At 38.4% G+C, this 27,111-nt stretch overlaps 1 protein-coding gene and 1 long non-coding RNA gene across 3 annotated transcripts; one reads left to right on the forward strand and one right to left on the reverse strand.

Annotated features, from left to right (window-relative positions):
• Positions 1 to 283: 283 nt before the first annotated feature.
• On the reverse strand, positions 284 to 26,939 carry pico (ras-associated and pleckstrin homology domains-containing protein pico). Of its 2 annotated transcripts, none has more exons than XM_018014104.2 (4): positions 25,602 to 26,939; positions 6,166 to 7,255; positions 3,672 to 6,040; positions 284 to 3,589 (listed from the first exon to the last, which is right to left on the reverse strand). In XM_018014104.2, exons 1-3 carry the CDS (start codon positions 25,731 to 25,733, stop codon positions 3,690 to 3,692), a joined length of 3,573 nt encoding a protein of 1,190 aa, XP_017869593.2. In that variant the 5' UTR covers positions 25,734 to 26,939; the 3' UTR covers positions 284 to 3,589; positions 3,672 to 3,689. The 2 variants fall into 2 exon arrangements, with proteins under 2 accessions (XP_017869593.2, XP_017869594.2); XM_018014105.2 differs by lacking the exon at positions 25,602 to 26,939 and adding an exon at positions 22,937 to 25,583.
• On the forward strand, positions 18,984 to 20,905 carry LOC149267909 (uncharacterized). The gene is made up of 2 exons (XR_016271094.1): positions 18,984 to 19,246; positions 19,308 to 20,905. It is a non-coding gene; the product is annotated as an uncharacterized LOC149267909 (long non-coding RNA).
• Positions 26,940 to 27,111: the final 172 nt, after the last annotated feature.

The following is a 27,111-nucleotide window of genomic DNA, read 5'->3' on the forward strand; positions in this document are numbered from 1 at the left end:
TTTGTTTTGTTGTTTTTTTTCCTTCTTTTTAATTTTTAGGCTTTTTTTGCATTTATTTTTCTCTGTTGCAATTCGCTCAACACATCTTCTTCGCAGTTTAGTTGTTTTTTGTTTTTCAGTGTGATTTTTTTCGATCATTTTTTATGTTTTTATCAAAATTACAAAAATTCCATTTGAATCGGAATATAAGGTATATATGTATGTATATATATTAAATGTCATGTTGGAAAAAAATCGTATCAAATGGCAACATTCTTTCACTATATAATAGACCTGCAAAAAATTTCATTTATTTTTTTTTTCTTCTGTTTTTGTTTTTATGTTTCGTTTCTTATACATTTATATATTTTGCTTTGTTTTTATTGTTGTATTTTTGTTTAGTTTTAATTAGTTGTAGTAGGTTGTAGTTTGTGTTTGTTTTTTTTATATAGTTTTTAGTTTTTTTTTTTTCTTTTGTAAATTTGTAGTAATTCATACATTTTTTGTTTTTCTTTTTTGCTTAGTTAAATAATTATTTATAATGAAGTTGATTTTGTTTTTTCGGTTTTTAAGTCTCTTCTTTGTTTGTCTGTGGCTGCATCTTATTTTTAATTGTTATTAGTTTTTTTTAGCATATTTTTGTAGTATTTTTGCCTTATGCCTGTGTATTGCATTTGATTTGATTTACTTGAGGTTTACAACAAACATTGACAAAAAATTCCATTTGGTAAAAAAGCGTTAAATAAATTTCCCAAAAAAATTAGATATTATTTTTATAATTTATTATTTTTTTTTTTTCATTTTTTGTATATATTATAAAAATCCACTAATTTGCACATACTTAAAGTATTTTCGAAATTTTAGTTTTATTTTTCAGTATTACGCTATAAAAGTATTTGTTGTTGTTTTCCCATTTTTTATATAAATAATTATTTTATTTTAATTATATAACTAACGCTAATTGAATTAAGTTTTTAGTACATTGATTTAGCATTTTGCAAGTTTTTGTTTTTTTTTTTGTTTATTTTTAAATTTTTTTTCTTTTTTATGTTATGCGCCTATGGCACATTTCTTATGAAGCATAGCATTTATACATACATATACTCAATTTTGTTTTCAGTGTACCTATATAATAATAGTATCTAAAAAATAGCTTCATGTATTCCATATAAATTCAATGTTTTTTCCTTTCTTTATTTTTATGCAAGCTTTCAAAAATTGGCATTTCCTTTAGTTATATATATATTTATGTCTATATATATTATAATATAAGCACAGACCCTAGCACTTTTACACTTAGTAAAGTAAATGAAATATTCTATTGCATAGGCTTCACATAAATAGCATTTCTTTCATATTCCATAGCATAAAACAGAATCCAAATTATAATATTCATATTTACTGCATCAAATCCATTCATTTCAGTTTATAAAGTCTTGCAGCCACCATTTGCTATGCTTTGTTCTGTGTGAATTAGTCTCTTGTAATATTTTTCGAAATTTATTACAGTTACTTTATAGACATTATATATATATCTATATCTATATATCTTTCATTCTGCAACATATTCAATGAGTTATTCACTGCGACTGCTTATGGCTTCATTTCAAGTATGAAGTTTATATATATATATATACATATATAGTCCATATAAATCAGGCAACAAAAGATTATTATTATGGCTGCTGTATTGATGGGTTAAACAAGCTAATTAGTTTGGATCTCGAGCTAAAATTATACAACAAAATGCTAAACATGGCAAATCAGTTCCGAATTACAATTACACGTTACAGCTAGTCGATACAATTTGATTTCATATTCAGCCCTGGTCTATTTGCTTAGGAACGCCTGCTAAATGCCAAAATCAAAGCAAAAATCAAAAGCGCGGCAACATATTTGTAGGCTATAGATAAATATAGTATCTGGATAGCTATCTATATATACATATATAATACATATACATATATATAGTTATTGGCCAGATTTGCAGTAAGTACAATTCCAAAACATTTTTAGGCAGCGTTATGCAAATGCTAAAGCGAAAGCAAATTTTTAATGACATTCTCTATGTATACCTATATACATATACATATATACGTTTATAAACTTATCAATATATATATATATATATAATAATTATGTATATGATGCTTTAATTGATTAATAGTTGTATAAGGCTTGCTTGCAACATAGTTTTCCTCTTCTTCATTCTATTTTCAATTCTATTTCCCATTCTCGCATTTCATGCGCTGCATAAAAAATTGCATATTAACCGTTAACTATAATAATAAACACAAAAAAAAAATGACAATAATAGTAATGCAAAATATAAAAAAATTCTAGCTGTAAAAAAAAATGTATTTAATTATTTATATAGGTATACATATATTTGTTTATGGTACAAAACAAAAATTGTTTTTCTTTTTTACAATCTAGAGAGTAGCTTAAAATATATATATTTTTCCTTGATCTTTTGTATAATTTGATTTTGCAATTGCGAATCATTCGAAATGTGTGCGGCAACAATAGAAAAATGCGAAAAATAATTAACAAATATAAATTTATAATAAAAGCTTAAACAATAGTTGCGACTAAATTAATATCAAGAGTTCATCAAAATATTGATAGAGAATCCACAATTTGGATATTCATATAAACATCAGATATATGTAATTGTAGATCTGATGCAATAGGGATACACTGCCAAAAATAATTGGGTTATTAGGCCAACATACGAATAATAATGCACAATGAATAATGAATTATGAAAAACTTTGAGTTGCGTATACCCAATGCAAGCTGAACAAAAATTAATGAGCATTGCTTTTAGCTTAAGTACTACATAAAACAATTTAGGAAAAAATTTCGATTTTTGATAATATATTAAATGATATCAAAATTAAACAAGAGTATAATAATTATAAAAGATCATTTGTAGGGATTCGATATTTAAATATCTTTCACATTCGCTAATAACAAAATAATAGATGAAAAAAATAATAATAATATTTATAAATGTTTTTACAAATAATAATCAAAGCAAATCATATAATATACAAATATAAACAAAAAATAAAATCGAAAAAAAAAATATTGAAATACAAAAAAAAAATCATAAAGATCAATTTTAAAATAACAAAAAATAAGAATAACAATATTGATATAAACTAAATGTATTCTATAAAAGTAATGCTCATTGATTAACGCTAAGCATTGGGCACAATTAAATGTATAATTTATGAAATAATAGTATTAAAATAAAAATAGATTTTGCTTTCAATTTGATATAACAATTAGGGCAGTGTATATATGTATGTATGTATATATGCATATATGTATATATGGTTTGTAAATTTATAAACATTTCGAGCGAGAGTTTTGCCGCACACACACACACGGGAAAATAATAATTTAACAAGCTCAACTGAATATAATACTTGAGAAGTGGGCGTGTCGCCGCCCCCCCAGACTTATGCACTAGTATTTTAGGGTTCTTTTCGTTTCTCTCTTGCTCATAGTTAGGAATTTGTTTTTGCACTTAAGTTTAGACACGTAGAAATTGTTGTTGCTGTTGTTGTTGCAGGATCATTGCGACGCCAATAGTAGACAGCTGCAGAGAGAGAGAGAGAGAGAGAGAGAGAGAGAGTGATGTTAGTTTGGCTCCGAATGCAGCTAAAGATGCCTCTACTCACTGCCTTGGCGCTATAACTCTAGACACGATGCGTTAGATGCGTCGAATCACTGCGTTTTGGCGGCGGCGGCGGCGGACGCTTTTTGCGCAGCGCCGCAGCTGCATCGGCCACAGCGGCTGGCGGCGGCACTGGCGGCGGCCCAGCTGCATCCACCATAGTTGCGCCAGCACCGCCCATCGCCGTTGTTGCCGCCCCATTGCTCTGGGCATGAACGTTCTCGTAGAGCGCGTACTCATTGTGCGCATACTCGTAGTGCTCCTGCACCCAGTGGCTCACGTTCGCCGTCTCGCGATAGTAGTGCGAGCTGTTGGCGCCCGAGTTCAAATTGTGGGCCGCCAGGAGATCCTCATTGTTGAAGTCACGGAAGCCGAGCACCTCGTGCGGCGTGGTCGCCGGCTCCAGTTTGCACTTCTGGGCCACCTGCCACTTCTTGCGCATCACGCGCTGCAGATCCTTGAGGAAGTCACGCGGCGGATTCGAGGCAGACTCTTGCAGGCGCTTCGGCGATGTGACCACATCGCTGCCATTCTGACTGCAGCCGGACAGCCGGGACAGATCACTGCGCGGCGGCAGCAGCGGACCGGGCGAGTAAATCGGCTGCGACTGCGACGGATAGCCAATGCTGCTGCCCGAGCCGCTGCTGAGCGTTGTGCTCGGCGAGCGTAGGGGCAGCTGCGGCTCCGGGGAGCACATCTTGCGCCGCAGCAGCACCGGCGAGTCGGCAAAGGAGACCTTCTTCTGAACGGGCGGCGGCGGCGGCGGCAACTGGGCCGCCGCTGGTCCCACGTAGTCGGGCGGCGCCTTGTAGGGCGGCGCTGCCTTCAGCGTCTGCTTCACAGCTGGCTTGATGGGCTTGGCGGGCACCGCCGGCGGCAGTGTGCCATTGCTATTGGGCATGACCATGCCCATCGACATGGCCATGGCCATGGACATGGGCGTGGGCGTCAGTGGTGAGGTGGGCTCCGCATAGGCGAGCACCTCCTCGGGCGGCGGCGGTGGCGGCAGCGAGGCCAACGACAGCTGCGACCCATACACATCCTGTTCGTCGGCATGCAGAGCGGGCGGCGGCGGCGGTGGCGGCAGCGAGTCCAGCGACAACGTCGATGAGCACATCAGCTCCACATCGCTCAGTCCGGGCGGCGGCTTGGCACAAATGCTGGGCGTTGGCGTCGGCGTCGAATTCGATGACGACGACGAATTGCCATCGTTTGCCATTGACCCCGACACGGATGCAATCACATCCCGCTTCACAGACGCATTCACCGGCACCACCGGGCGACGCTTCAGCGTGCCACCGCTGCTGCCGTTGCTCTCCTGCGATTTGCGACGGCTGTGCCGGCGGGTCAGCGTGCCGCTGCGCTCTGGCGAGGCACCCGAGTCGCCAACACCGCCGCCACCCCCGACGCCAGCTGCTGCCGTGGCCACGGCAACTGGTCCGGTCGTGATTTCGCCCACCTCCTTCAGCTGGCGCGTCATTGTCGTTAGCGGCAGATTGGGCTTCATGGAGGGCTTGCGCTTTATGGTGCCGGTCGTGAACTCCGAGTCGAAGGCATTGTTCTCATCCGACAGGCAGCCGCTGGAGCTGGAGCTGGAGGCGCGCGAGATGCGGCCGCTGCTCGAGTTCGACATGCTGCTAATGGCCGATGAGACGCTGCCACATTGCGATGGCACCGCCGACGAGATGCTGCTTATCGACTCGCTGCGCATCGAGGCGGCAAAGCTGCCGCCAACGCCAACGCCGGACGCAGTGGCGCCAGCGCTGCCCGAGCACAGCTCCTCCATGAGCAGCTTGTGGCTGTGCCACAGCTGCTTGCCATATTTACAGATCCGTATGGCCGTCAGCCAGCGATCCAGCGTGGCCCCATCCTCGGCGCACAGCATTTTCAGGGAACGGCACGACTTGCCCAGCGACGAGTCGTTGGCGGCCTTGAAGCCGAACGTGTAATCCGTTGGCGATTTATACTTCTTGCGCCAATTGATGCCCGTGTAGACGTTGTGGCCGCTGAAGACGGTCAGGCAGGCGAGATCGCGCGTGTTCTTCGTCTTCTCCTTGGGGAAGTAGTAGAGGCCGGAGGGGCGCAGGACGAAATGATGACGCTTCCAGGCCTTCTTCGGATCGGCCTTCATGTAGAGCGGCCCGTCCAGCTGCAGCTGGGCCTGCGTCTCAAAGAACTCCTCCAGCAGCATGTGACGCGTCTGCTCGTCGTGCTGGCAGCCCGGCGCCATCTGTGGCCCCGGCAAATACAGCTCCGGCCGCTGATATAGCGCCACCTTGTCCGGCCGCTGCTGGAAGAGCACGCGATTGCCCGCATCCGAGTTCCACGTCATCAGATTATCCACCAGTAGTTCATGATCCTCAAACAGGCGCTCTACGGAAGGGAAATATGTTATTCATCGAGATCTTCATTGAGGGAGCAGGAGGAAAGAGAGAGAGAGAAAGAGAGAGAGAGAGAGAGAGATGGGATATATCACCTCAGCTCGCCTTCAAGCTTACCCATTTGCAGGTCGCCCAGGTGCTCAATCAGCGCCCACGTGGGCTGCATCTGGACATGATTCTTGTCCGCGAGCAGGCGCGTCACAAGGCCGCAGCCCATGCGCTCATCCACCAGCAGCGACTTGGATGCCCCGTCCGAGGTGAAGGCCTTCACGAAGAGGCGCCGGATGGGCGCGCTCTCCAGCTTGTGCAGGGCCAGCTGAATCTTGGCCGCCTTCGTCGAGGACTGCAGCGGATGCTGATGCAGCTGCTGCTGCTGCTGCAGGTGTAGTTTCTGTTGTTGCAGCAGCAACTGTTGCTGCTGCTGCTGCTGCTGTTGTTGCTGTTGCTGCTGCATCGAGGTGTTGGACGAGGCGGACGACTCGCTGGAGAGCAGCGAAACGGTGTCACTGAAGGCCGAATCATTGTCGGGCGACTCGGTGCGTGGCTCACGGGGCGTGACAACGCCCAGCGTGATTCCCATGGTCATGTGGCCAGTGGAGAGTCCGCCGATGACAACGCCACCGGCACCACCGGCCATGCCACCACTCCCATTGCCATTCTCGGATATGCCCGACGAGGACGATGTGGTGCTAACATCCCCAGATATGCTGCTATTTGTGCGTGAGTGTGTGCGCGACGAGGCCGCTGAAACGGAGGCCAATGCCGGCGGCGGCGGTGGCGGCGGTGAGGCAACACCTGCACCACCTGCACCGCCTTGTACAGCGCCTGGCGCTTGGCCAGCTGCCACGCCAGGCAGAAAGCTCGCCTCGCCGTAGCTAATCTGCGCCTCGAGCAAGCTCAGCTCGCCGAGTATCAGATCCAGTTCGGACTCTTGTGTATCCTCCAGATTGGCCATGGAGATGCGATAGGAGGCGTGCGTCTTGGCGTCCGGCGTCGAACGTTCGCTGTGCTTGCGCAGTTTGACGGCGCCAGCGCCGCTCGTACTATCCCCAATGCCCAGCAACTTGTGCTGTGGACTCCCACTGCCCACACCAGCACCTCCTCCTCCTTCTCCTGCTCCTGCTCCTGCTCCTATGCCACCAATTGACTCTGATCCGTCGCTGGCTACGCCGCCAACGATGATCCCCTGGCTTGTTAGTTGAATAATCTGCAAAGAAAAACAAAAGTCAAACTCGATTTTAGATTTTAATGAATTAAATGCAAATAGTAAATTCTATATCATAGGGAAACCCCCAGAGAGTTTTCCCTATTTTCGCTGTTTTCATTTAAATTTGCCAATTCAATTGTTTAACAAATCTCTTTACAATCTTTATTTTCCAAACTTTTTTGCTGTCTATTTATTTAACTTTTAAGTACTTTATTTTTTTTAAGAGTTCTTTGGTGTATATTATATTTGTATATTATTTTGCTTGCTGTCCACTTTTTTACTTTCATTACATTTGTTCGTTTTCGTCTATTACTTTATCTGTAATTATTTTTTAAATTTTCTTAGTTTTATATTTGGGAGTTACTTGCATATTTTTACTTATAAAAATTTTATTTACTTTCATATATTTGTATGTATTTTTAATTACTTTTGTATATAACTTTTTCTATTTTTACTTTACTTTACTTATTTATTATTTATTAATTATTTTATTTATTATTTATTAATTATTTTATTTATTATTTATTAATTATTATTTTTTTTTTTATATATATTTTTTTTTAATTTTTCATATATTTTTTAATATTTTTATATATTTTTTTTAATTTATTTGATTTACTTTTTTATAATTATTTTATGTATGTATTCTTTAAATAATTTCGTATATATTTTTATTTGTTTTTTATATGTTTATTATTCATTTATTTTTTATTTAATTTAATTTTTTTTTTTTTGTATTTTATTTATGTTTTATTTTATTTTTGTTTTAGATTCTTATCAACTTTTTTTTTCAAAATGTTTTCTTTTAATTATAAATTCAAAAATTCGGATTACTTTTTAATATCAATTTTCTCTTCACATCCATGTATGCCCCACTCATTAAACCGAGTTTACCTCGTATCACTATTATTAAGAATTTATATCGAAACAAACTGTTCACATTTTTATCAACAGGTAAATTGTTGAAGTTGCAACTGGAATGTAGTTCAAAATAGCTTTAAAGATTGTTATTAATGTGGACTATCTATACGATGATAGTCTAGACTAGTTGCGCTATATAAGTTCAACAAAAATGCATAACCACATACATAGACACAGAATAGATATATATCGAATCGAAATTGCCAACAAAACAGGGAGTTGGATTTATGCAACTGAAGGCGCTGAAAGGCAAACCAAATGCAAACAAAGAGAAGACAAGAGAGAGGCAGAGAGACAGAGAAAGAGAGAGATAGAGAGAGATAGAGAACAAGAGAGAAGTGACAGTGACAGTTGTGGCGCATGAATTTGATGTGCTTAATTGAAGCGCCTGCCTGCAACAACAATGGGCTGCCACGCCTCCGCCACACGCTGGCCCACTCGTTAAGCAACAGCTGTTGGCCATAATCAGCGTTCGCCCAGTTGGTACGTGCCCCATTGTCGATCGCAGCTCAATCGCAGCTGCAAGCAGCGCATTGACGGCGACTTCCAATCGAATCGCATCGACGCAAGCTATTTTTTTTTCTTCCCTCTCTCTCTCTCTCTCTCTCTCTCTCTCTCTCTCTCTCTCTCTCTCTGTCTGTCTCTTTTTCTTTTTTGCAGTCAAACACGTTACACATTTCCGTTGCAGCAGCAGCGACAACAACAATAATAATCAAAGCTAAGCCGCTGCACCCCTTAGCGCAAGCCAAGCACTTCTCCCCTTCGCTCCACTAACCGGCAGCCCGCCCCCTTTCATCCCACTTTGTCGATTGGCATTATTCCAACTAAAGTCGCAGTCGCCGTCGCAGTCGCAGTCAACGTCGCCGCTGCTGTTGCTGATAGTTGAGCGCGTTTTATCGCCTAAAGTTGTCGCTTAGCATTTGTTGCTATTATTATTATTGTTGTTGTTGTTGTTGTTGTTGTTGTTGTTGTTGTCACTGTCAGAGTTGGCAAGTGTTAAGTAATTCTTCAAGACATAAGTCACGTACTAACGACTGCAACTGGCAGCTAGCCAGAGCGAGAGAGAAGAAGCGCAAGAAAGAGCGAGAGAGGGAGAGAGAGAGTGCGCTGCGAGAGGAAGTTGAGCGTCTGGCAGGAGCTAAAGACACAACTCCGATTTAAACTGACTCCATTTGTGTCACGTCACATTACAACAACAACAACAACAACAACAACAACAACGACAACTAACATAACAATAGTCAGAGCAACAGCAATATAATTATAATAAATATTTATACAGCTGCAAGTTTTTCTTTGAAATCCCATAATATACAATCTTAGAATTGCAAGCATTAGAACCAACTCTTCAACAAATACAAATATACAATTCTCAAGTAGTTGTTGTTGTTTTTGTTGTGGCTTAGTCAAGTCAAGTGACTTAATATTATATTGCAATTATATAGTCGACTCTAGTCGGAAAGTTCAAATCCATTTCAGCTATAGACTTAAATGTAAATGCAAGCTACAAATTGTACGTTCAATTTCCAGATGAAATAACTATGATAATGGTATGTCAATATATATGGGGAAGTAAAGCGGTTTCAAGTAATCTATAACATAGATCACTGTCCTATGATTCATATATGTATATATAAAGAGAAACCTACCTTATACATATGTATCTATCTATGCATATTCCATATATATCTATATTGTATAGCTACCACATATTATTACTTTATATACCTATCATATGTGGCCATCATATAGCTGCCTCGCATTGATATCTAATTGAAGAGGCAAGATTACTATGATTACTGTTCCTAATTATAATTTCTACATCAATTGACATAAATAAATGTAAATCTATGGGTAATCTCTGTTAAAAATAAATCGATTTCAAATACAATTATAAGAAAAATATATAAGAAATATATATTTATATTTAAATTTTATGTTTATATTTCTATTATTAATTAATGTTGACATCAATGATATTGCATCATTTACATATGCATTCCATGCAATCTATCATCAACAACAATAAAACTTCAATATTTATATATATAGATATATCACATAACCCATTGTAATCCCATAAATAACCTTTAAAACTGCTGACTTATCGGTCTCGCCTTATATTTATAGTTAATTGTATAGTAAATACTTGGAACAATCTTAAGACTTTGCCTTTAGCTGCTGCTGCTTGAACTTCAACTTTGTCCAGTGTTGGTTAACTAATAAACTTGAAGACCTCTCTAGCACCAACACACACACACACACACACACACATACGAACACACTCTCACGCAGGCTAACATCTAATGCAACAGTCGAAGGTTTGTTGTGATTTACCGCTTGACGTGTAGAGTTAACAGGTAACTGACAACTGCTGACAGAGAGAAAGAGAGAGACAGAGAGAGAGAGAGAGAGAGAGAGAGAGAGAGAGAGGGATTGCGTCTCACCAGGCGGCTTTCAATGGTCGAGTGAGTCACAAAGATTTTTGAAGGCTTAGCGGTAATTGGCACTTGCTGACAAGCCATGATTGACTGAATGATTGACTGACCATCTCTCTTTATCTTTATCTCTCTCCCTCTCTATCTCCGTCTCTCTTTCCAGTGGCGCATTGCTGCACGAAGGGCAACTAAAGTTGTTGTTGCTGCTGCTTCTGCTGCTGGCACAACAGCTGATAAAATCCAAAAGAATACAGAATACAGATACAGATATATGTGTACAGTATAGTATATATATAAATGTCTATATATATGTATATATACTCTACAAAGGGGGATAAGTGCACAAGTGGGCAAGTGAGGGTAAAGGGGCCACGAGGTCGCCTCACAATGGATTGCTTGGACGACTGCGTTGATTTATGGGTTCAAGTGTGCTATAAACAGAGAGAGTGTGTCTCTGTATGTGTGTGTGTCTGTGTGAGTGTGAGTGTGTATGTGCGTGTGTGCCTTCGACTATTGCCATTACCAAAACTTTAATTTTGTGTGGCATGCACAACCCCAGCTCCGACTGCGACCCTGCTGCTTCTGCTGCTGCTGCTGCTGCTTCTGCTTCTGCTGCTGCTGCTGCTGCTGCTGCTGGCTTCCCATGCGTTTTGTTCAAAGTTCAATGACAGCAACAACAACAACAATAACAACGAAAGGAACAACAGCGGTAACAGCAGGCTATTCTAATTGAGCCGCATTGACAAACACCAAATGCGCTAACAACAACCAAGTCTAGCAAAAAGTATTAGACTTGATGTTACCCTAGCTAAGTGAACAATAATGATATAAGCAATGCAATAATGTATAATGAGACTTTAATAATGTGTATATGTATATAAAGAACGATACTATAACAATGCATAAAGCATATATGCACTTGCTTTAATTTTTTATTAATTTGATTTATATATTTATTAACTTGATTTTTAATTACAATATTATTTATAGTTTTATTTAGTTTTTTTTTTATATTTAATTATTTTTGTATTTAGTTAATTATTATTATTTTGTATTTTATTGCTTTTTTAATTTATTTATTTATTTACTTATTTTTAAACTATTTTTATTTATTAATTTTTTTATTCATTAACTTTTAAAATTTGTTTATTTAATTTTTTAAATTTATTTGTTATGTATTTTTTTAATTAACAAATTATCAATATTTTTTATTAATATATATATATATATATATATTTTTTTTTAATTTTATTTATTTATATTCTCTTGGTGTGTTTTTTTTTTTTCATATTGCTTTTTTTCGTTTATATTTCTATATTTTTTATAATAAAGTTTACACATTATATTTGCTTATTTATTAGCATCTATGTCCAAAAAGGATCACTAATCAATCTATACTCTAACATGAGAATTTTGTGTTATCTACAATCAATCATATACAAAAAGTCATATATGTATGCTCATATACATATATACATATCTAGAAATGATTTGGTTTGAGCTGCATGATACCAAATGAACTTGCTAATTGTCTTAGCTATAAGTTATATACATATTATATACATTTCTTAATGATATAACCGGTATGAATCTTATTTTGATAAACAACATCAAAAACAGTTTCATGCACCTAACTCGTATAAAAGCTGAGTTCACATAGCCTAGTCTAGCTTAGAGATCATAAACTTGAGGCAGCGACGATGTTTCTCCATGATCCATATAATACAGATTATAGCTGGTAAAATTACAGTGGAGTCCCAATACTTCGAAATGGCAAGGGGATCCGCTTTTTTTTTCGATTTACACAGAAATTCGAATTATCGAGAATTATTGAGAACGATTTTTGTTCAAGGGATGGAATAGTTTTCGATTTATCGCGATTTTCGATTTAGCGGGGTCCACATTATCGAGAATAATATTCAGTATTATATGTATTATTCATATGTAGTACTCTATATACAGTATTTTATGTAGTATTATCTATAGAGTATCCCTGCAACTGGCATACCCCACATTTACAATTACTAAACTCATTTAGTTGCTCAGTTCAATGGAACTCGAGAGATGACTAGTTGCATTTGCATAGCGCTTCGCTGCCCCCCTCCCCTCTGCAGCTGCCGCTTCTTCTTATAGGGTATACACAGGCACAGACACTGACACACACACACACACTGAAGTCGTGTCGCTGCTGTGATCTCTTGTTGGTTTACGATCTGCTATTTGCATAGTTCATATGATGCCTGCCCTGCTGCTGTAGCTGGCTGGCTGGCTCGGCTCTTCAGGTAGATCCATTTGCGGGGCTTAGGTGTACTCAAGCGACAACAACTACTGCAACAACTACAATTACAGCAACAATAACAATGGTAATGCTAATGCCAATGCTAATGCACATTTACATGTCTGGCCTTTTTTCTCACTTGAGATTCTGAGTCAAATCGTAGAAGAGAAAGCAAAGAGAACTTTGAACTCAAATGTATCTTAACTCTAAGATCATTCGAACTATTGTGATTTTCGTTGCTATTTATTGCTCAATGATTATGATCAGTTGCGATCATTGAGTAGAATTCTTGCTCCAATTTACCTGTACTTCGAAGCAGTTGCTCACCTTCGATCGTGATCTTGTTTCAATGCTTAGAGACTCTAATTATAGCTAGTTGATAATGGATTGGCCATTGATTCTCTGATTCAATTATAGCACACATAACAGTTGTTTCAATCGCCTTTACTTCACACTAAATCCCATTCACAATAGCGACCAACTGTGACCTTCCCCACTGATATGAACTGCCGCAACCTATATAAATATTTTGGTATAGCATATTATTTCTTTATTTATCTGAGACACAGCTGTTTCCGAATTTCGTTTCAAATGTGTGAAATAGGAGAGGAAACTGTCTGTATTCACGTGAAGTCAGTACCCCCCCCCCCCTCCCCTTCCCACCACTTTGACAGAATAAACTCTAAACAAAGCTCTACGATGTCACAGCATTCAATATCTATATCCAATTGGTGAGCTTTACATTTCTGATTAGATTTCCAGGCGATAAACAAGATATATGTTTAAATATAGAAATATGGGGGAAATTGTAAGTCAAGTCAGTTAAGAGATCTAAATATCAGTCATATATAAATACGTGGGAAAATGCAACTAGAAACTGCTTACAGTGCATTGGATTTTCTGTTCAATAAACATATAATTCTCAAATGGTTCCAATGGCTCCATTGATAGTCTAAATAAACTGAGAGTCGATTGCTTAAAACGATTACTCGACTAGTAGATACCCTGAATCCTGCGCTTAGCTGCTTTTCGAATCATTCTACGATTCATGTATACAAAGTAATATGATAAATAAGACATGCACACTCACACACACACACACACACTTATACAAATATATAGACACATAAGCACGCGCTGCACTTGAGCTGCATGGACTGGCATGAACTACATTTTCCATACAATGGGAAATGAATTGTTGCAAAGCTTTTGTTAGAGCTGCACTTTTTAATCAAATTTGTAGAGCATGACAATGACATCTAAATGGAACTACTATCTGCAAGTTCAGGTAGTGCAGTTAAAGGTAGTTAAAAAGTCACAGTAAATGATCGATTAATATCGATAACAAGCACTAAGAATGTGTTATCGAAAGACATGGTACGCCCTCCATGGATCTGCCACGCCTACTACCACTGCCTGTCACACACACATACTCCCATTTGCCATGGCCTCAGGCTAAGCAAATAAACACCTTTAGGGAATGTAAGCAGGTGTGCCAAATAGCTAAATTAATGCTACATAATGAGCTGGAAAAAATAAATAAAATAAAACTTAATGTTAACGAAACATGAAATTGCTCTTCTTCTTTTTTTTTTTTGTAATGTTGCTCACCTTGCAGGTCTCCAGAGCTGCAAGCCTAGGGGGAGTAGTACCGGGATATTTGGGATAGGCCTACATTAACACAATCTCGACAATTGCTGTAGCATATTCTATGTTGCATGTGGCATGGTGGCATGGTGGCATGCTTGCGGATCATCTGAGTCAAGTCGACTCATGACCTTCAGAAAACTTGAACTAATTTCGAGTGGGCGGCAGCAGGGCAGGTGTTTCACTATTAGCTAATTGCTAAAAGCAAGTTGCAATTCTAACTGTAATTACTTGAACGCGAAATGAACTCAAACTAGATGGCATAATCATACTAAAACTTAACTAAGTAAATGCTGTCATTAACTAAGCCACAGCCACAGCCACAGCCAGAGCTACAACAACAACAACAATACTTCAATTAACGGCAACTGTTTTGCCAAATGACGTCATCTGCATTGTCACAGTGAGAGAGTGGGGGAGGGAGAGAGAGATAGAGGTCGAGGTGGCACCTGACTCAGCTAGGCCAATGGCTCGCGCTTCCTCTGCATATACTTATATATATGTGTATATATATATATATAAGTATATATAAAATAAAGCATAAAATATTTTCATGTTTGCGCACATTTACAGCAACTTCCGTAGACAATTAATAAAAATATCAACAACAACAACAACAGAGCCAACAACTATAGCCATCATAATAATAATAAAGCCAAAAATATTAGAAAATTGAAAAAGAAAACAGAAAAACACAAATGTTGTGATAGCAAAGACAAAGCAGAAATACTCTAACACAGCTGAGACCTATGGGTTTATTATGATATAATAATATAATGGAATGTAAAATAATATAATATCAAAATATGAAATATTATGTTATAATAATAATGAAATAAAATGAAATTATAATAATAATAAATATAGAAAACATAATAATATTCTTCATTTAGTTGGGTATTTATATGTATACAGTATTTTATTAGTGTGATTATAGATTGTAGGAAAAAATCTTGGTATCAACATCTAAATATACATATATAATAATATATAATAATATAATTTAGTCAGTTTTTCCAATTCATGAGTTTATCCACTCAGTTTTTTTTCCTAAATTTTAAATTAGGCGATATCTAAACCATCAGTATGTACATATTTACATGTGTATGTATATACAAATTAAATTAAATTCAATCGCAATTCACTTAGCCGAGTGAAAGCAAGGCTTCAATCCAATGATATCTTCAAGGAATATTTACATATACCTCTCCATTTGCTTTGTCGCACCACGCGTGACCAGACTGTAATTCCCCGAATTGCTAGGGTATACATAAAAACAAGCAAATAAAAATAATACTAAATGAATACATAAAATTTAGTATTTGATGGTCACACACTGCCTTATTAAGAGAATCCCAAGCTATTTCTTTTGCGAATTTGTCGCTCGTAAAGCTCAACGCTATTCAAATTTCCAACTCAAACTTCCCATTGCTGATATACAATATATGTATATATATGCACATATATATATATATATACAATACATATACATATATGCTGGTTCGTTAAGCAGCTTAATTGTAAAACAGGCCAAGTGCGCCGTTTCCTAATCAACAACAACAAACAAAGCCATAGAAATCGAATAAAAACAACAGAATTTTAATCTTTTGAAATAGAATTCAATGTCAAAGTTGAAAAACAGCTGAAGATTTGATGTAATATCAAATATAATATAATTACACAATATATCAAATTTCATTTGAGATCAAAAGATTAACCAGCACAGGATATTATATCATAGATTATACATATATCTCAAATATCATATTGTATATTTAAGCTATTCATAAAGATTTTGTTACAAATAATCTTCAATTCTTTCATATCGCCTTAAGGATCTGAAACTGTCTTCAAATCTCAACTGTGGACAGCTGTAAAAGTTGCATTTATTATTCATTTCTTTTCTTTTTATTTTATTTTTTTTTTTTTTATTTGTTTTTGGGGCAATCTCCCGCTTGAAGCGTGCTCAAAAGCAAACCGAGCAAAGTGAATGGACAAACAAAAAAGAAAACACGCATTAAAAGCAACACGCGACCAAGCGAGCGACCCTTACCGAAATTTAAAAAAACATCTGTCGCTGCCCCTTAAGAACCAACTATACAAAGAAGAAGAAGAAGAAGACGACGACGATATATATATATATGCATATATATTTGTATATGGCTATATATCTGCTAAAGAAATCTGCAGCACAATCTTTGGTTTCATCAAACGGAATCGGGTTCGCTTTACCTTTTTTTAGGGGCTGTTTATTCCTACAGCTCTTCCTGTTGCACAGCGACGCGTGGCCAGGCAACAAATCGGGGCAAGGTGTTTTTTTTCTTCCCCTCTCTCTCTCTCTCTCTCTTTCTGTAACGCATCATGCTTAAGTAGGGAGTCACTCGAGGAGTGTCTACACAAGGGGCAGCAGCGGCACCGGCTGCGTGTTGCACCTGCCACTTGGACTCAGACAAAGCAGCAGCAGCAAGCGACGTCTCGTGCACACCCAAAAATGGTTAAATGACGCACATTCGAGTTTCCTTTTCTCTCTCATTCTGTCATTCTCCTTCTCTTGCTCTCTCTCTCTCTCTCTCTCTCTCCCTCGTTTGCTGATTATGAGATCAAGATAAGCGTCATCCTTCTTGTCGTCATCAACGTCACAAGTGGCCAAGCAGATGCGTTCTGAATTGTCTTTTTGTTTGAGTGTCTTCCATTGTCTATCTCTCTCTCTGTTTCTCTATCTCCCTGTCTCTCTCTCTCTCTTTCTCCCCCTTTCACCCTCTGCTGATGTGTGGGTACAGCCCACTGAGCTGTCTACACTATAAGAAATTCTGACTCATATATCGAGGCATCTAAAAGTGTTTGTCTAAACAAAGCAAATCAGCTGGGCAAACTCATTGATTGACTGGCTGATTGATTTATTGAGTAACTAAACAACTGATAGACCGAGCGATAAACTGCTTGATTTATGTACTAAACAACAGATTGATTGATTGCTTGAACTGTCATTATTTAACTGAGACATTGATTGAACAAGTGCTGATTGATTAACTGAAAGACAGCTGCAATGGCTGATTGAATCAATTGATTGATTCTTAATTAGCTGATCGATAAACTGATTGACTGACTGAGATATTACATCCACATGGAATGCTTGATAGGTTTTGATTGAGTTTGCTATCTGATGCACAACATAATTTGCTGATTGATACTTGATTGAATCAATTGACTGATTGCTAACTGACTGACTGACTGACCAACAAATTGTGTGATTGATTGACAAAACGGTCAACAAATAGATTAATTAATGCTGATTGATCAACCGATTGACAAATTCAGTTGCTGATTGAACTACTCAGCACTAATTGAATCAATTGATTGATTGTTAACAGATTAGCTGACCAAGCTGCCAACTGTTCTGAATAAACTCAAGGCCTGCCCGACCGATTATACAGTTAATCAACTTATTGATTGATTGCCTGATTAATGATTCAATAGGTATTATCTTGACGACCTATTAATGGACTGACTAACTAGCTGAATCATTGCTTGCTAATACATTGATTGAGATTTACAGATAGATTTCATTTTTCGAGGCTATTAAAACTCCCCCACAAAGTATCTTAAAAAAAAGTTTATTAAACTATATTTAAAACAAAGTTTTATGGCTCCATTTTATGGAGTATCAAAAAGCCAGAAACCATAAAAAAATATATATATAAAATAGACTATGTATATTTTTCTTGTATTACCTAAACAGAAAGAGACAACACACATATTTATATTGCCTAGCGAACACTAAACAATTCGAAAATCATGTTTTCTGTCAGTGTAATCGAGTTTTTGTAGAGATAGGCCAGTCCATTCAGTCAGTCGAAACAGCCGGCAAATGCGTAATGTGAAATTTGATATAGAAAGAAAAACGTGCTGCTGTCTTAGGGGTTAGTCGGTCGACTTAGACAAATATACATAAATATATAAAAAGAGAGAGAGAGACATGCACACTACAAGTATTACATATGCAGCTCTCAAATTTTAAGTTAATGAATTTTTGGGCGCATCATCAATCAACTTGTTGATTCAGTGAGCGAGAGTGAGAGGGAGAGGGAGAGAGCACATTTGTTATAAACATTTTCAAGCCCCATTTTCGTGTGCTGCTCTAGTGCGCCACATTATAAATCATATCAAAGAAAATTATATATAATGAAATATAAACATATGATTATATGCTCCAGTAGAAAGCCGGTCGGTCGCATTGCCTCCGCCTTCGACTCGGCCTGCCCTCTTTGCCCTTCTGCTTCTACTTTTATTGCCACACTGACAAATTTTTATTGCAGCTCAATCAAATTTCGTTGTTTTCGTAGTTGTTGTTGTTGTTGCTGTCGTTGTTGTTAGACGAGCGAAACAGGGGAGGCATTTCGTTTGGGGCGGTGTGTGACTGCTTCTGTTACACAAAACAAAAAACATAAGAACAGCAACACAGCAAATGAATCGTCGTCTGAGTCAGCATTTTTACGCAAAAAGCCATAAAAACTGAAAAATTGAAAAACAGGGCAAATGAAAAATGCATAACAATTCGACCCAAAGTTAACAAACGCATATGAAATATGTGGAATGAAACATAAATCGAAACGAATTGATTCGAAATACAGATGCACATATGGAACTTCAAATACTTGATAGTACACAAAATTCTCAACAAAAATTCTGGAGACCAAAACTTCTCAAGTTCTGTAACTCATATATTTCAATATTTTCTATTTTTAATCAAATCTATTTAATTTATTAGCTTATCGAGCGTTCACTGTACAAATCAAACTGGAAGCTAGATTTTCTCCAAAATAAAATTCTCATAAATAGTTTGCTCGGTTTTTGGAATCGCATAGAAAAGCGGCAATTGGGCGTGGAATGCGGAACACCAAATGTGCTAAAACACCATATAAATTAAACACACATACATATGTACATGTTCTACAAAATACAACTGTGCAATCATACACGCACACAGACACAGGCAGACAGACAGACAGATAGTATGCCTGTGTGTGAGTGCGTGCTCTCAATTTGTTTAATGTTTATTGCGAGCTTTTGACGAAGTCAAGTGCTGCACTTAATTAGCAAAAAAAAAAAGAGGCAGCCTGGGAACACACAAATGCGACATCGAATGGGCAACAGGAACGAAACGAAATGTGAACAGATACTACGAAGAAACGGAACGGATTGTAAGGCCACAGCGAGAGACGCCGCCATAAAGCCCATTAAAAATGTGCGCGACAATTTTGCCATTTTTCAGTTTCTTCTTTTTTCATTTTTGGTTTTGGTTTTGTCTGTTTATTTCTTCTTTTATTTTATGTAACATTTGGCAGGCAGGAAATGCCAAAGCGTAAAATGTTTGCAATGGTCGCCAGCAGCAACAGCGGATTAAATAGCCAGAAAGCAGGCAAAAAAAAGCACAAAAAACTACGCAGAGTTCAATGCGCTCAATAATCCCAAAACCAACAGCAAAAACACACATGAGTATGTGTGTGCATATGCATGTCTGTATGTGTGTGTGTGTGGATGCTAGCTTCTGTGTAATTGTGTGCGTGCGAGAGAGCTGTAGCAAAATGCAATCTATTATAGAAATTAGGTCACTGCACGCCCACATTGGTAACAGAGCCGTTTCATTCCGCATCGCACAGATCCGATCCGACGGGCACGAAGAGATTATCGTGTTTAAATATAATTTACAAAATGCGGCGATCAAAAAAACCACAGCTAAAAATAAATAGTAAAAATATTGCGCTAATTTTGTAATAAAAGAGAGAGATTGAGAGACAGAGCGAGAAAGAACGAAAGTGAAGACAATGTGCAGAAGTCGTTCAGTTATTGTTGTTGCTGTTGTTTTTGCTCTTCCGCTCTATTCCTCCCACCAATACAAATGAAATTACAAGAAATGCACAGGGTCAGCGATGTGACAGAAGGAATGAGGGAGGAGCGGTAAATTTAAAAATGGAATGGCAAGAAATGAAATGGAACATGTACGAATGTACATAAATGCATTTGTGTGCGTGTGTGTGCGTCAGCGTATGTAGCTCGATAGATGGACAAACAGATAGCTAAATTGACATGGCTGGCGGGGAGTCGCGGCGGAGTAATGGAACGATGCGCGACGAAGCGTCGTGTGAAGCAACAAGCCAAGTACATAATTTCGAAATAAATATGGCGACAAAAGAATTTTAAATATGTACGCGTATGCGTATGCATGCATGTGTGTGACTATGATGAGTGCGTGTGAGTGTGTGTTTGGCTGTGCGTGTGCACACACTTTTCCCCATTTCGGTTACTAAACGGAAACAAGCGATAATAAAATATTTACAACAACTACAACAAAAATTCAAATGAACAGCAGCAGAGATGTCGCGTCCGCAGTAGCCGCATAAATATTTCAAAGACTAGCGCAGTCAGCGTCGTTGTCCACAAAGCAAAGAAAAGCAACGCAAAGCCAAAGGCAAAGGCAAGCGCAAAGCCCTGCCATAAGCAGCAAAGCGTGTAATAAGAATCATAAAAAGTAAAGCACTGAAGCCAACAACAGCAACAAAAATGACGACGACAACGCAACGCAGCAGCGCAGCTCCACAGCCATGTGCAAAAGTCATATGGGTGCTGTAGCTGCTGCTGCGTCCACTGCGACAGCGACCACAACTGAGACAGAGACTGTGGCGGCTGCTGCGCGTATTGCCCGGCGAAAATACAACAAAATGCGCTCAACTGAGCGAATTCACTTCTGGGCTTTGGCAACCTCCGCTGCACAGTGGGCCAAGGCATGGCCTTCTGTGGGCGATTTCATGCCCGAAAGCTTATGAAATGTGCTACTTAAAGAAGGGGAAGTAAAAATCAGTTCATATGAATACGAGACAAATTATAAATCGAAACGCACATCGAATTGAACAAAAGTCCAAATGCCTTGTGTCTGTGCACAGAATAGGAACTTGCATTACAAGTCTAAAAATATGTTCGAAGAAATACATACGATTGTATATTTGTTCATTTCGGTTCAGGGCAAGCAGCATCAATTAAGTTCACCGCAAGGCTATATATATTTGTATATGCAATCAAATAGGCGTGGAAAATCCCTTAAAGTACATTACAATAAAAATCACTCCAAAGAATACAAAATAGACACAAATTCAATTACAAAGTTCAAGTGGAGTTTGTCCGTAATTGTTGTTATTTATTATTCTCGAATTTTCTAGCCCTAAATATATAGTGTTTAGATCTCTGTCATTGTGTTCTGCTTTACATTAGTAAAAGGGATATACAATATCTGATTCAGTTTAGATCGGGCTTTAAATTTTAATGTAACTTTAAATTTCTTACCACTTAAAAACTAATCACGAGCGTTTAATCATATGCAATTATTTTAATTATTCGTTGTGCAATTTCTTTGTAGCTTGTTTAAATTAAACAATTTTCTTCTACGACAATTACATTGCAAATCAATGACAAATATCACACTGTGCGCTGTCTTCCTTGCTCCACATGCCAAAACTCACACTTGAACGATTTACTTCTAAATCGCGTGCGTGTGAAAGGGTAAAATGGTAAATGCTACATATGTGTGCATGTATGTGTGAAGTGGGCAATATAATTAAAAAGAGTTGAGCAAATATTTGACGAACGTGCAGAAGCAATTAAACGGCCACACCACCAATAACAACAAATAGGAAGGAGCAAGGAAGAAAGAAAGGGAGAGCGTGTTTGATGCGGGTGGTGCCGTTACAGCAGCTGCGGATGCGGGTGCGGGCAGAATGACGCACATACCGTTACCATATGACTTGCAAAAATAAAAGGAATTAGATACAGGAACCGGCAAAACAAGAGACTAGACTTCGCGGCGTTGCCATATCCGAGCACGAACGAAATTCGCTGCCGCATGCAGAAAAGTTGAATGAAACTACACACACAACCACACCGATAGACTTTACGGGTGTGTGAGTCTGCGGTTTATAGTAAAGAGCGCAGCGATGAAGATAAGGCACAAAATGAAACGAAGTAAACAATAATAAAAGCATAAAGCGTATGGCAGGGCGTACTCCCCCGACCGTCTATTATTGCTTGGATTGGAAAAAAAAAAAAGAAATACTGACGTCGATGTGCAGCCGCCCCGTAGACACGCAAACGCTCATATAAGACAAAAGCGAAACGCATTAACATTAACTGCCAAAAACAAAAACAAACAACTCATCTCTATCCCTGCCTTGCTTGCGCTCTCTTTTACTTCACATCTCTTCCTCTCTCTGTCGCACTGCCTTGCTTAGCTAGAGCTTTTGGCAGTCCAGTCAGCAGGGTTGTATTGCAGGAACAAATGAATGCTTCTATGTATGAGTTATTGTAGTATATGAATATGTAGTATTTGTATATGTGTGTTGCTCTTACCGCGTCAATGTTAACGTCAATTCGATTTCGATTGCCAGCAGCCCTGCTGTTGCTGTAATTGTTGTTGTTTTTGTTGTTCGAGTTTTCTGCTCTTCAATTAAAAAAGGCACTTTTAATTATTGCTTCATTTGCCGCATTTCACACGCGCGTTTGTAGTTGTGTGTTCTGTATAAACATAAGCAGCTGGAGCTAATTGCTTTTGTTATTCTTGTTGTTGAAGGAACTTAATAAAGCGCGCAACACAAACAACCACATCCAAAAAATATAAAATAAAAGGAATCAACAAGCCCGAAACGACAGCAAAAAGTTATTACCACGACAAAAGGCGCAATAAAATTGCGTATAAATGTGTGTGAATATGTCTGAATGCGACATAATAAAAAAAATATAACAAAATTTTAACTTGAACTGAGTTGTCGCCTTTAATTGCCGCCGCGCGCGCTTATTACAATTTACAACTATTATTTTCCCGTTTTCGTTTATCCGCTGCACTGCTGTCGTCCGTCTCATGCGCGCATCGGCCGAAAGATAAATGCGAGCAACGGCGGCGACGCACTCACTATAAACCTCGCTCACTCGCTTGCTCGCTCGCTCGCTCATCCGCTCCCTCTCATGCTCTCACGCATGGCGATAGCGCTGAAGGTAACGCATGGCATGCGACAACACCATTTGCTGTAACGACTGTGACGTCACATGTATTACGACTACTCAAGATACGCAAGATATTACAAATGAATGAATCAAATTTTATTTCATTTTTAAATCATTTCGACTCATCATTAAACGCGTGAATTTATACACAATTGAAAGCATTATCAAATTGAATAAGCATTACATACATATAATTTTTGCCTACCATTCGATGGAAATAGAATTGCCTCGTGTGTAACCTTCTCGTGCCTTAGCAACAGAAAAAGTGCTGCCCACTGACAATACAATTGAAATTGGCAGCACTGACAATTACTCACGCAAAAATACAAACCCAAAACACACAACACAAGGACTTGGGAGAAATGTGCCGTTAGCTGTCTGTCAGCATTTTTGGTTGCCGCATGCTGTGCGTATCCTTGAGGCATTCAATGTTACTCGTTCACATCTTGACCATTGCTTTTTCTTTTTGCTTCTTCTGCTTCTTTTATTTTGGCCATTTTCGACACACAAAGCATGCGACACGTAATTGCAGTTAAATTTTATTGCAGTCACGTAGAGCTGCAAAACAAAACACGAAAAGAAACAACAACAAAAAAGACATGCGGGGGGTAAAAGGCAAAAGAAAGATTTAACCGCTGCGGCAAAAACAAAGAACGCAAAAGCAACAGAGTGCGTTGTTGTTCGCGGCTCCTTTTTCTGCTCTTTCTTACTCTTGCAGGCTTTTGTTGTTGTTGTTGTTGTTGTTGCTGCGGTTGTTGTTGTTGCAGTACTCATACCTCAACGCCAACGGCTGTTGGCTTTGTTTGTATGTTCATTTCTTTCTTTTTCACTCTTTTTTTTTATTATTGCCCTTATATAAACAATTTCATTTTGAACTTCTGTCATTCCTTGTAGTTGTTTTTTTTTTTCTTTTTTGGTGTTGTTTTTGCTTTAGAATCATGCACGGTGAAAGTAATGGGCAAAAGTTCGTACCATGTACAAATCGGCAATTAAAGCGTTGGTACTTCTCGACTCTGATTGCTATGTTGGTTGTTACGGGTATACCCTATATTTTTTCTACGTACTAAATAAATTTTAAAAAAACTTTATTTATAAAACTTACTTTATAAACTTCATTGTTTTCATTTTCATAAGGAGAAGAAAATTATTAATTAATGCTTTTCAAAAATTTAAAATTATAAAATAATTACTTTTTTTTTAATTAATTAATTTATTTTTTAATATATTACTGTATTTAATATATTTTTTAAATTATATTTTTGTTAATTTTAGATTGTTTTTATTTTATTTTGATTTTTTTATTAATTTTTTTAATATTAGAAATTTTTAAAATACTATTCTTTGCATATCCTATATCAAATTTTCAATTCTCTTTTTTACAGGGTATTTAGTAGTGGACTTCCTGCCCAGAGCAAGCGCTTTGTTGTTTGGGCATTTCTTTAGCCAGATACAGTAGAGATTAATCATCAGTTGGTTAGTCTTTGAGTCATTCGTTTCCCTAGTTGCCCTGTATTAATTTATTTTATTTTTATTTCTTTCTCTTTTGACTTTTCCGTTTTGCACATTTGGCCGAAATAGTAAGAACGCATGCACTTTGTACCTGCCTTCCAATCCCCTCTCCGCCTATTTCTCAAGCGTTCACACACACGCACTATCTATCGAAATATTAAATTATTTATGCACATGGCTTATAGTCACGCCCCCTTGTCAGCCCACACGCATTTAAAGACAATTGCTGCAGCAGCGACTGCGACAGCGCTGCCAGCGTCGCTGTCAAAGTTACTCATATGAAAAATATCTAATAAGAAAACCAATAAACTGCATGAAGAGCAAACTCAGCTGACGGCTGCGTAGTCGACTACGACGCAGGCACCGAAACGCAGCGCAACGGGTTATATGTGCATATGTATGTGTGTGGGGGCGAATGCGAAGTGGAAGTAAAAGAGAAATACATCCAAACGGACATACATACATATGTACATACATATATACGTAAGTGTGCGTGTAAACTTACATTTGTTGTTGCTTCCAGGCAATTTAGCGTACTTTGTTGTCGTGGGTGCTGTTGAAGATGTTGTTGTTGTTGTGTATTTTGTAGCTGTTGTATCAGTTGCTGCTGCTGCGCGGCAAGAGCACCACAATCCATATTACGACGTCCCAAGCAGGAGGCAGGAGCAGCAATTGGTGTATAACAAATCCAATAACAAAGGAACTGCAGCTGTAGCTAAAATGGACGTGATCCGATTTAACGGCGCTTGTCCGCTCTCCTCTTATTTTTTCCTTAGCGTACTCTTTACAAGTCTCACACTCTCTCTCTTTACCTTGATACGTATATATGTATATCGCGCGCGCGCCCGCTTTTGATCAGTTTGGCATAAATTTGCGACTGCGTTTTGAATTACAATGCGATGTGGGATTGCAATTGGAATTGGAATAGGAAACCCGTTGCACTTATTTCAATTTCTGTTAAATTTGCATTTCTCTTGTGTTCCTTGCATTTGTCGTGTTTCGTGATTCGTGCATCGTACTTTGTGCATGCCCATGCATTCTTAAACCGCTTCCTTTGCCTGTCGTTGTTGCCGCTATTGCTGCTGCTGCGTAGGCGATGCTGTTACTCCAACAACACGATTAAACGAGCATGCGAACACAACGTACGAACAAATGAACCAGCCAGCGAGCGAGCAACAACGAAAGACAAACGACGACTGCCGAACGAGCACGAAGTTAGTACGCTGGAGCTGGGCTGCTGCTGCTGCGGCTGCTACACCCACACACATGCATGCAAATGTCTCTTTGTATGTTGCTTTTATTTGTATATTTATGTATGTACGTGTGCATGTATATTATTGCTTGTGTTTGTGCGTGCGTTTGTGTGTGTGTGTACTCCACTACAACTGCAACTAAAGTGCCGTTCCGTTTGCTGCTGGTCGCTTTTACTTCATTTTTCCTGTCGTTTTGTTATTCCTCGCCTCCAACTGTTTCCTTTATGTGCTGCTGCTGCTGCTGCTTTTTCTTGTTGCGTTTTTGGGTGTAGTCAGTCAGTCAGCCTTGTTGATGTTGTTGTTGTTGTGGTTGTTGCTATTGCCGCTGCTTCGGCTGCTGCTGCTGCGCTGATTGCATTTGATATCCATCTTAAAAACTATCATTTTGAATTGCATTTATATTTGTACACAAATTACACTTAATCTATTTGCATATGCATGTGTGCATCATTTATGTTAGAACCGAAAAAAATAAACAAATAGTACTATTGAGCTACGTAAAAAACACCCGTGCGTAATTTCCACGAACTTCTGTTTGTCGTGCGTTTTTCAGTTAACTGGGGATGTTGATATCGCAGCGATACCTATCGATATGGCAGACACTTTGAGATAATTTTATATCACGAAGATATCGTATCTGCTATCAAAATAGATATCGTAAGCTAATCGTTTTTTCAATATAGTAAATAAGATACTTTTGAAAATTCTATCCATTTGTGTATAGGAAATTAAAAACTTGCAAACGCCACGAGCTCACAGAAT

This window comes from Drosophila arizonae, chromosome X (assembly GCF_054131065.1).
Source record: "Drosophila arizonae isolate 15081-1271.41 chromosome X, UAZ_ARI_1.0, whole genome shotgun sequence".
Taxonomy (NCBI): Eukaryota; Metazoa; Arthropoda; class Insecta; order Diptera; family Drosophilidae; genus Drosophila; species Drosophila arizonae.